At 42.6% G+C, this 10,969-nt stretch overlaps 1 protein-coding gene across 1 annotated transcript; it reads left to right on the top strand.

Moving 5' to 3' along the window:
- The first annotated feature begins 6,227 nt into the window (after nucleotides 1–6,227).
- LOC123050693 (lysine histidine transporter 2) lies at nucleotides 6,228–10,210 on the top strand. The gene is made up of 8 exons (XM_044473451.1): nucleotides 6,228–6,272; nucleotides 8,131–8,288; nucleotides 8,398–8,784; nucleotides 8,973–9,366; nucleotides 9,476–9,581; nucleotides 9,689–9,780; nucleotides 9,868–9,936; nucleotides 10,112–10,210. Exons 1-8 carry the CDS (start codon nucleotides 6,228–6,230, stop codon nucleotides 10,208–10,210), a joined length of 1,350 nt encoding a protein of 449 aa, XP_044329386.1.
- Nucleotides 10,211–10,969: the final 759 nt, after the last annotated feature.

Below are 10,969 nucleotides of genomic sequence, written 5' to 3'. Positions count from 1 at the left end.
ATATGTATGTATGCTGCTTCAACCAATCTAGTTCAAGGGTTGTCGGTCTAGTTCAAGGGGTCTCCAAACTGTATTTTTCACAAGTTCTTTGAGAATCGAATTTTGATTATTTTTGGCTAGAGATCCATCGTATGTAAGAAAATGTATGTCGTGTTTTCAGAAAATTCATCTTGTATTTAATAAAATGTTCATCGTATATTAACGAATATTTATCATGACAATTCCAAAAAATAGTAATGTAAACAGGAAAGAGTATATTCAGAAAAATAAAAGTGAAAGGAAAATTTAAAAGAGAAACAAAGAAAATGCAAAGAAAAAAATTTAATTAACGATGAAAAAAAAGAAGAAACAAAAGAAGAAAAAGAAATACAAAAAGTGTAACGCCCACACGTGTGGGCGTTAGCCAACTCACCCACACGCCTCCATCACCGTCTAATAACTTCTGCACGAATCTTGACACGAATTAGCTGATTTTGTATGCCACGTAGGACAACTCGCGTGTGTGGTGTGTGAGAGAGGTCGCCCATACATCCGTTTTACCACACCGAGGGGCCGGTGTGTGGGCGCTTAGCAGTTCGCCCACACACCAGTTTTCAGTCACGCACAAGGGCTGGTGTGTGGGCGTTTGCCATCTCGCCCACACGTCCGCCTCCTCTCCCACACCCAAGCTGTCAGTTGCCATGCGTTTTGCAGTGTACATGGCAACCGCCCTAGTGTGATTGCAAGCAGATGTCAACTCTCTTTTTTTTACCCGAACATGTCAGTTGCCATATGTTTTGCATGGTACATGGCAAACTGCCCTAGCGTGCACGTAAGCAGATGGCAACTCTTTTTTTTAAATGGCAACTGCCCTAGCGTGCTTGTGACCACATGGCAACTCTCTCTTTTACCCGAACATGTTTTTTGCCATGCCTTTTTCGTAGCGCTACATGGCAACTGCCTAGTGTTAGTAGGTGGCAACTCCTAAAGTTTTCAAATCATGGCAACTGCAGTAGACCAGACCACCCATGGCAACAGCTGTAGTTGTCAATCTGAAACTGTGACCTGAGATGGCAACTGCAGTTGAGCAAACATGGCAACTGTAGTTGTCCGACATGGCAACCGTAGTTCAGCGACATGGCAACTGCACTTAAGCGAACATGGACGAGGGTCCGGCCCATGGCAACTGCGGGGCGCGCGGTAAAGTGTCACGTGGGGCGTGTGGGACCACGAGGTACGAGGCCTGACGTACCGGACGTGTGGGCGTTATCTATTTCGCCCACACGCACGCGTGTAAGAGGGACCGGGAGGGGAAAAGAAGACGTGTGGGCGCTAGTTGTTTTGCCCACACACAGACGTGTGGGCTGGTCCTCTTAGGCGCCACACAAAACATGTGGGCAGATTCCTTAACGCCCACACGTGTGACAGTTATCGGCGTTCAAGAAATAAACTCAAAAGAGACAAAAAAACTGGTTAAAAACGGAAAGATAAAGGAAAAAAAGGAGCGACGGGGCGGTGCGGTCGCCAGTGCGATGGGGCGCCAATACGCCAGAGGAAAGCGAAAGGAAATTTCCACCAAGAAGCCGTGCATGAACTGGGCAGGACCCTTTGCCTTCATTGGCCAACTGAACGTCAGCGTTCCCCACTTGCTATTGGTACTGCAGTCAGTGTCTTGAATCTTGAATCTTGGCATGTTGGAAATTCAAGTGGCTTCTTGAATCTTGACTAGGAGCTCGATCGCTCACGTGCTCGATGATAATTCGCCTACGGGCATTGCTACTAAATTACCTATGCGCTGCTTACTACTACTACTCTAGTACCTCTTGAGCATCGTAACTATAAAATGATCTCTAAGGCTGGTCACAATGGGTAAGAAGTAACTTACACACTTTCCTAGACTATGTTATTACCTTCGTAGTAGGTAGGAACATCTATGTAGTGTCATGCAATGATGTATTTATTAGGTTATAGACTCATTGTTTCTTGAAGTGTGTGATGTTCCGGTAACTTAGCTAGTTACCACAAGCACCTCTCTCTTCATTAAATATGTGCCACATAAGCAAAGTAGTATTGGAGTGTGTGATGTTACTCCTAAGTTCCTCCCCATTGTGACCAGCCTAAGACTAGCCACAATGGGTAGTAACATAGAGTAGTAACATGCCCATGTTACTACTCTATGTTACTACCTCAATAGTGGGTAGTAACATAAGTGTGGTAACATGCAAAGCTTCATTTATTACGTTATAGACTCATATTGCATTGGGACATGTGATGTTACAGTAACTAGCTAAGTTACTAGTACTACATCTCTCCTCATTAACTCATTGCCACATAAGCAAAATTGCTGAGTTGGACTCGATGTTACTACCGAAGTTACTCCCACTGTGGCTAGTCTAAGCTCTGCTGATATGTTGACTTGCCACTTGTCCGGGTTCCACTGGTCACAGGATAGCGTGCTCACCGCAGCAAGAACAAAAGACTTGTTGTTTTCAAAGTCTACGGCAACAACGTCATTTGCTCCATCTAAGCAACAGCGATGTAGTCCAGTGCTCGAGCTTCAGTCCACTTCTGGATCTTGCATTTGACAAGTCCACATGCTCTGTGCATGTATACTTTTCTCGGATGTATACTTGCGCGTATGTTTCCGGTGGATTTGGTCCATGGGCCGACTAGTCTCGGGAATACAATAATCCTTTCTTCTTCTTTTTTCGGGTGAAATACAATAATCCTTCGGCTGGGAATATAAGTCTGACGTGGATTTTTAGGTCCTCAATTTGATTGACAAAACATGTGCAATATGTCACAAAAAAAAATGTATGTTTGGAAACATCAGTCGAGGACGAATCTAAAGTTGTATTTTGTTTGCCATATAAAACATATTTCAATAGTCAAATTGAAATCTAAAAATCCATGCCCGACTCATATTCCCATCCGGAGGAAGTATTTAGGTTAATAGGATTAGTCAGCAAATATAATTATCTAAACAAAAGAGCCACCAAATGTAAAATGAGGTTAAGATGATTTAAAGGAAACACTTGTTTGTAAGGATAATATTCATTTTCCCATCGCTGCAAGAAAGGAGGGTCTAGGGTTCCATGAAGGTCTACATCTCCAGTGTGTATGCAGGGTCTCTAAATTAGGTTTTTGGGTCCAGCGGCATCTCCCCGGCATTACTGTAGGCGTTGTTCAAAATTAAAAGGCTCCATCCCCAATCCCACCTTTGTGGCACTTTACAGTGAGATGCCGAGAAGGGAGAGAGTTTTGTGTCCCCATCGATCATCACGGCCAAGGGCTGATTCTTGTTGTTTTCGCCGGCGTGGCTTTGTAGGCTTTGTCGGCAGCATTATCATCTTCTTTCGAGCCTCTATGAGCAAGTTCGTTAGCCTGGTCAGGCGATGCTGGTATGACTACCTGCCTAGATAGGGCAGTACCCCTACCAAATTGCTTGGTGTGTCGCCAATCTCCATCGTACACAACAGTCTATTGTTGTGGTGATTCAACAACGTTTACTCCTCTAAAGGTGTTTGTAGGCACTTGTGACTAAGTTGCTCGTTGTTGTCTATTGCACGTGAGATTTTCTATGGTGCAATCACGATATCCTTGGTTGTGCCTTTGGCGAGAGAATCGAGGCCCGGGACTCCATTGTAGTTTTATATTTGGTTAAGATAACATTTACTTTTGTTGTTTATGTTACTCCTCATCTAGTTGTGTCCCATGATCTTACTATCTAATGTAATAAAGTTTTGTTAAGAAAAGGTTGAGATATAACTTGGTTCTTGGCTCTCAAGCAAACACAATCTTAAGCTACTAAATGTCCGATAAACATGTATATTTAAACTATATATGAAAAACTCGTTGATTGTGTGGTTGGTGTCTAATCATGCCAAACCTAAGAGCCTTTGAAAGAAGCAATATAATCCATGTGTCTCGGATGAAGTCTACCCTCTTTTGTGTCGGGAACGAGAATTAGATCCAACTCAAAGTCTAGGGAAGTGGCCTGGACAACTAACTTTTGATGGAAGGCTTCTACATATCCATTTGAGAAGTGGCGTAGCTAGGCCGACATCAGGTCTCATGTTGTCTTTGAAACGTTGTAGTGACATTAATCTATAGTAGGCTACAGTTTGAAGTTCATTATCACTACCCAAGCCGCAGTTCAGAATGCCTAGGTTCCATCTCCACCCCCAACATCCAAGCCACCAATAGAACCCTCAAAATTATTCTTAGGTGCTTTGGGTACACAAAAATTGGATCACGTACACACCCTATTTTCTGTGGCCCATAACCCCCTACTTGACTGGCCCATGGGTGGAGAAAAATGTTTCCAATTCCTCTCCCTCATGTGGCAACTGTCCACCACTCCACCCTCTAGTCTCGTCCTCAACTCCTATATCCCCCCTCCTCCCCACGCGCTCCTACCTTGATCCTCCATTAGAAGTAATTGTCCGCACTAGACCGAGATCGGAGAACGTCGCCAACCAGAAACCACTCTAGCCATCATAAGGCTTTCGCCCCCTTACTGCAACCCCACCCTTGTCCCACCATAGCACCTCGGCAACCACTACTACACACAAGGTGTTTGACCTTTCGTGTAAGGGTTTTTATCATTTATGCCACTGGTTGTGTCCCACTACTCACTTTTGCCATTAGAAGTTATAACAACTCAAAAAAAAAATCTTAAATTTCATTTTTCTTATTTGTAGTTGTTCATATATCGCAGTTTCAAACATTTTTGCAGACATTTCATTGGAATTATGCAGTGCCATGAACATTCTGTAGTAAGGTTTGAGACATGCATGTTAAAAAAATGATTTTAATTGTAGCGTTTAAAATTTTGCATTTGAGTATTACTGAATTGTATGCATTAGAAATATTATAAGTTTGATCAATTATAACTCATGTCTCAGTAAATACACATGCATATGTGAACCTAACCGTATAATGGCAGCAAGTGGAAAATCATCAAGGTATCAAATCTACTCCTTCTGTCCCAGATTACATGTCTTAGATTTGTTCAGATACGGATATATGTAGACACATTTTGGTGTTAGATACATTTGTATCTAGACAAATCTAAGACAAATTTTTTGGATGGAGGTAATAGTATTCTGGTCTACGGTGAGTATCGAGGATTGTTGTATGATTTTTATTTTTTGTAAATATGCCCTCGTAAGAGTTGATCAACTTAATTTAATATATACCCTTTGACATTTTTTGGAAAAAACGAGTACTCAATTAATTGTGTCATTGCACTAGCGCTTCCTGTAATAAAATAAATAAATAAGTACAGGTCGTCATCACCAAAAATAAAATAAATAAAACTTATATAGATTGTTGAAACCAGATGTTTGACATTTTGTCTAAATGGTATTTTTTCTTCTTCTTAAATTTCATTTTTTTTCTTATTTGCAGATGTTCATACATTGCAAGTTCAAACATTTTTGCAGACTTTTTATTGGAACTATGCAGTGACATGAACATTTTGTAGTAGGGTTTGAGACATGCATGTTTAAAACAAAACAAAAATGAGTTTGATTGTGGCGTTTAAAATTATGCATTCGAGTATTGCTGAATTGTATGCATTAGAAATATTATAAGTTCGATTAATTAGACCTCATGTCTCAGTAAATACACAAGTATACCTAACCGTATTGCTGAATTATAACGTCAAGGTATCAAATCTACCGCTTCTGTTCGGAATTACTTGTTTAGATACGAATATATGTAGACAAATTTATTGGGACCAGGTAATAGTATTCTGGTCTACGGTGAGTATTGAGGACTGTTGTGTGATTTTTATTTTTTGTAAAGATGCCCTCATAAGAGTTGATCAACTTAATTTAATATATACCCTTTGACAGTTTTTGGAAAAAACGAGTACTCAATTAATTGTGTCATTGCACTAGCGCTTCCTGTAATAAAATAAATAAATAAATACAGGTCCTCATCACCAAAAATAAAATAAATAAAACGTAGACTGTTGAAACCAGATGGGGCGACCGGCGACGGACATATGGCGCTCGGGAGGAGGCCGGGGAGTCACAGCGACGCGAGGATGACCGTTTCCAGTTACCTGCAGGTTTTGCCTTCTGAAGTCAACAGTCAGTACATGCTAACGCTGCACGCAGCTCTACAAATAAGCCGGCCTCTTCTGCATGACATACATACACACTCGCAAATCCCAACCTCTTGGAAATCTCTCCATTGCCGAAGCTTTGCTGGTTGAAGACAAATCTGCCTAACCGGCCATGGGAACACGGGTAGCGGCCAGCGGAGAACCACACCTCCCTGCCGCCCAAGGTGAATCTCTCTCTCTCTCTCTCTCTCTCTCTCTCTCTCTCTCTCTCTCTCTCTCTCTCTCTCTCTCTCTCTTGTCGTTCTGGTTTTGATTCGTTTTGTCGGCAATGTTTCGCTAGCCATGGAATAATCTTCCTTGTTCAAATTTCGGTTGCTAATTTCATGATATATATATATATATATATATATATATATATATATATATATAGAGAGAGAGAGAGAGAGAGAGAGAGAGAGTTGTCTACAGGTGTGAAACAAGGAGGATTAGAGGTGGACATTAGGAGCCTCTTTGATTCGCACGATCTCTAAAACACAGAACAGAAAAATAAATACAAGAATGACATGCCATCTCCAGTAGATTATGATTAGTAGTGACGTTTCATTGTGCACAGGAAAAAACAAAAGATTTAGCACATCAGGTTGAAGTGGATGAAATTTTTCCTATGTAAACTGATGTAAGTATATTCAAAGGAAAATATTTCCTATGAGTTGTCCTACGAATCAAACAATCCTTGTAGAAAAAAAACATAGGGATAGAATTCTCCAAACGTAATTTAGAAATTCTTTGAATCAAAGAAACCCTTGATGGACAAAGTGGAATAGAATGGAGACAAAATGTTACCCTTTTTTTAAATGGCACTTGCATGCAGGATTCCAGATATTGCTACTCGTTTGTTTTTTTAACCTTTCTCTTCGTTTTACAAAGAAAATGTACGAAATGTTCATCAAATACCCCATGATGATGGTCACATAATTGGTGTGATATGTGATGCTTTGCCTTAATTGAGGAATTTTTATTTTCAGTAAACAATAAATTTGTCGTACTTGCATATTAAGTGTAAATTCCTTGCGGCCCAAGAGTGAAATATTTTTTTTACAGTGGATAATCGTCCCTCAAATCCAAGATCTACATGTCAATTACTACCATGTACTACTAAATATCTTTGGGGTATTATAAATATCATTGTGGTTAGGTGAATATATACATCCTAGATAGAGAGAGAAAAAAACATATCTTTGTCATGAGTTGGCCTTGATTACGCATGCGACGACACCGACTAATTTGACATTTAGTCAATATGACAAGTCAACTTGCGTGAATATAAAGGAATCAGTTGTCTTTAGTGGGCCCTTCCACGTGCGTTGTTTTCAAGCATGGCTCAATGATCAAATGTGCAGTTTAGTTAACAAAAACACACTGTTTTGCTCACCTACTGGTAACATTAGCATTGCTCAATGAGCCTCTCCCTCGTTTCTGTCCTGAGTCCTGACTTGGCCACTAGACAAACACTAATTTGTGTCCTTTCTTCCTTCCTTTCTTTCTTTATTTCTTTCTTTCTTTCTTTCTCTAAAAAAGGCCTAAGGTCATATATGAAGTATCACAGGTCCTTATAAACACATCCTTAAAAAATATTACATTTAAAATCATGGGAGCGTTGAAGTCTTCTTTCTCTTGCATCCATCGGTAGCGCGTCGTGAGCATAGCTCAATATCGCATGTTGGCCTCCGCCTTGGCGGAGCTAACTTTTTTAAACCAAGGAGCTTGTAGAAGCAACGGCTGGGAGGTCGCGGATGCGGACCAAGAGCTGCTGTCAGCCATGATCTACGAAGCAAATCGTAGCCTTGGAGAAGAAAACACCGATAAGGGCCTGTAAAAACTCCGTAGACCATGAAAGTCGGTCGAATCTAGAAGGATCTACCTAAAAATCAAACCGACTGGATCCCGGGAGACCCGTCGGGGACACAATTCCACACGCCCTCCGCCAGTGATAAGCTCTACCATACTTGTATTAATTCATGAAATAAGATATTGGATCCTTTTTTCCAATGGGTAACAACAACGGTGAAAACTAGCAGGATTGGAGGACTGTGGAGGAGAGAAAGATCGACGACTGGCTCCCGGTCACAGCATCGAGGAACGGCAAGTGGTGGTACTCGGCCTTCCACAATGTCACAGCCATGGTCGGTGCCGGCGTGCTCACCCTACCCTATGCCATGTCCGAGCTCGGCTGGTACATACATACTGTTGGAAATGGGATCACCTTCAACTCCATTGGCATCCATATTATGTATTACTATTTTGTACATGTCGTCGGTTTCACTGATGTTTGATGGTTTTAGGGGACCCGGCGTCGCGGTGATGACCCTGTCGTGGATCATGACGCTGTACACGCTGTGGCAAATGGTGGAGATGCACGAGATGGTGCCCGGGAAGCGGTTCGACAGGTATCACGAGCTGGGGCAGTACGCGTTCGGCGAGACGCTAGGGCTGTGGATCGTCGTGCCGCAGCAGCTCGTTGTCGAGATCAGCTTGGACATCGTGTACATGATCACCGGCGGCAAGTCACTCAAGAAGTTCCACGACCTCGTCTGCGACGGCAGGTGCAAGGACATAAAGCTTTCCTACTTCATCATGATCTTTGCTTCCGCCCAGTTCGTCATCTCCCAGCTCCCCAACTTCGACTCCATCGCCACCATCTCCCTTGCTGCCGCCCTCATGTCGATCTGGTACATACCATAGGAAACCAATTTGTCAAAACCATAATTAATACTCCCTCGGTACCGAATTAGTTGACCCTCGAAGGATGTATCTAGATGTTTTAGATACATCCGTTTGAGGATCAACTAATTCCGGACGAAGACAGTGCTAGACATGGCCACTGACATTGAGACGTATGGACAAACAAACGCCACAGCTACTCGACGATTGCTTGGGGCGCCTCGGTGGACAAGGGGAAGGCGGACGGCGTGGACTACAGCCTACGGGCATCCACTACCTCGGGGATGGTGTTCGACTTCCTGGGAGGCCTGGGACAGATGGCCTTCTCCTTCTCAGGCCATAACGTCGTGCTGGAGATCCAGGCCTCCATCCCGTCCACGGCGGACACGCCGTCCAAGAAGCCCATGTGGAAGGGCGTGATCGTGGCCTACACCATCGTCTTGCTCTGCTACTTCCCGGTCGCTTTCGTCGGTTATTGGGCCTTCGGCAATAGCGTCGACGACAACATCCTCATCACCCTCAACACGCCCAAGTGGCTCATCGCCGCCGCCAACATGATGGTCGTCGTCCATGTCATTGGTAGCTACCAGGTACACGTACGCGTCCTCCCAGCCACTCACGCAGTCATTAGTTTTTTTAAATGTCATGTGTACATAATTAAGACTTTTTTAACATGGGAGACGACCCTTCTCATCTCAGGTTTATGCGATGCCGGTGTTCGACATGATGGAAATGGTGCTGGTGAGGAAGATGCGTTTCTCTCCCGGTTGGAAGCTCCGTTTGGTTTCTCGGAGCCTCTTTGTTGGTAATGCCCTGATGCGCTTGTCACAAGCGAACTCACTTGCTTCCAGTTAATTAAACCAAAAAAATCGTCCCAAACAAACATGACTAATGGGATACAAATCTGCGCAGCGTTCACAATGTTCGTAGGCATCACCTTCCCCTTCTTCGGTGGGCTTATCGGATTCTTCGGCGGGCTCGCCTTTGCGCCCACAACTTATTTCGTAAGCATTCCATCCGGGTCCATTCCAATTCCATTAAAGCAAATATGAATTCAGAGCTAATCAGAACTAACTTCTTGTTCGGACCAGCTTCCCTGCATCATCTGGCTCACGGTTTACAAGCCCAGGGTATTCAGCCTCTCATGGTGCACCAACTGGGTAAGATCAACTGAATGAATAGTTAGTACTCCCTCTGTCTAGATACATATGTTTGAGCGACAAATAATATTGATCCGAGGGAGTATCTTTCTTTTTTATCCTGTGTGCCTGCAATAGACATCTCTCATTTGATCATCCAATTTTATTTTATCTTTTGTGTTTCCATTCTCTTCAGTTCTGCATCGTTGGTGGGGTGCTGCTGATGGTGCTTGGGCCCATTGGAGGGCTAAGACAGATCATCATGGAGGCCAAGATATACCAATTCTACTCGTAGATCACTAGTTGATTGTTGCAAAGCTATTGTATAGACAAGTAGCAGAATTTGATGCAATGCACCAATGTTGGCGTAGACCTACTAGAGGTTTCATTTGTACGTACCTTCTCCTAGTGTTACCTCTCTGGAGCGGCCTAAGTGTGGCAACCTGGCAACCACCCCTCCAAGGCACTCCTACCATTTCAAATAGACTGAAGTTCTAGGTTTGTTCCAAGTCAATTTTCTTCTTCTGATTTGACCGAGTATGTACAGAAATATGATAATATCTAAGTTGTTGTGAATACGAATATAATATAGCGATACCTGATGCCCACAGTATTTGTATGTATGATGTGGATTACTTTATGCCCGGCTGAGTATCGGTGGAAAATAAGCTCATTTACAATTGAAATGGTAATAAAACCATTGAAACAATCGCTTGTTACAACTAATTGAACGTGGTTTTGTCACCTGCTTTTTGGTTTGTATTAATATGGTCTGATCGGGTGATGTTTGTTTCTTGGGAGGCTCGTAGTGGATAGGTAGATGATTTGATTGAACTATATGTTTGCGGTGATTGCTGAATCTTGTTTGTTTAATCAGTTTTATGAAATGAAAATTGTGAGTGAATCGCTCTTTAATTCAAAAAGAAAACCACTGAAATAATAATGCTTTTTACACACACCTAATACCTCTCCCGGAGATGATGAACAGAAGCAGGATATCATCCACATTGCCGTCGGGTTTGTTGCGGTTTTCAGTGGACCCGATAAAGTTGTA

This window comes from Triticum aestivum, chromosome 2D (genome assembly GCF_018294505.1).
Source record: "Triticum aestivum cultivar Chinese Spring chromosome 2D, IWGSC CS RefSeq v2.1, whole genome shotgun sequence".
Taxonomy (NCBI): domain Eukaryota; kingdom Viridiplantae; phylum Streptophyta; class Magnoliopsida; order Poales; family Poaceae; genus Triticum; species Triticum aestivum.
This window is presented reverse-complemented; position numbering and strand designations above follow the sequence as displayed.

Bases quoted from the DNA above. Each gene is read 5' to 3' on its own strand.
- LOC123050693 (XM_044473451.1), top strand. From the start codon at position 6,228: ATGGGAACACGGGTAGCGGCCAGCGGAGAACCACACCTCCCTGCC. The intron at 9,367-9,475 runs GTACACGTACGC...TTCTCATCTCAG, and splicing joins ATGTCATTGGTAGCTACCAG to GTTTATGCGATGCCGGTGTT. The intron at 9,781-9,867 runs GTAAGCATTCCA...TGTTCGGACCAG, and splicing joins TTGCGCCCACAACTTATTTC to CTTCCCTGCATCATCTGGCT.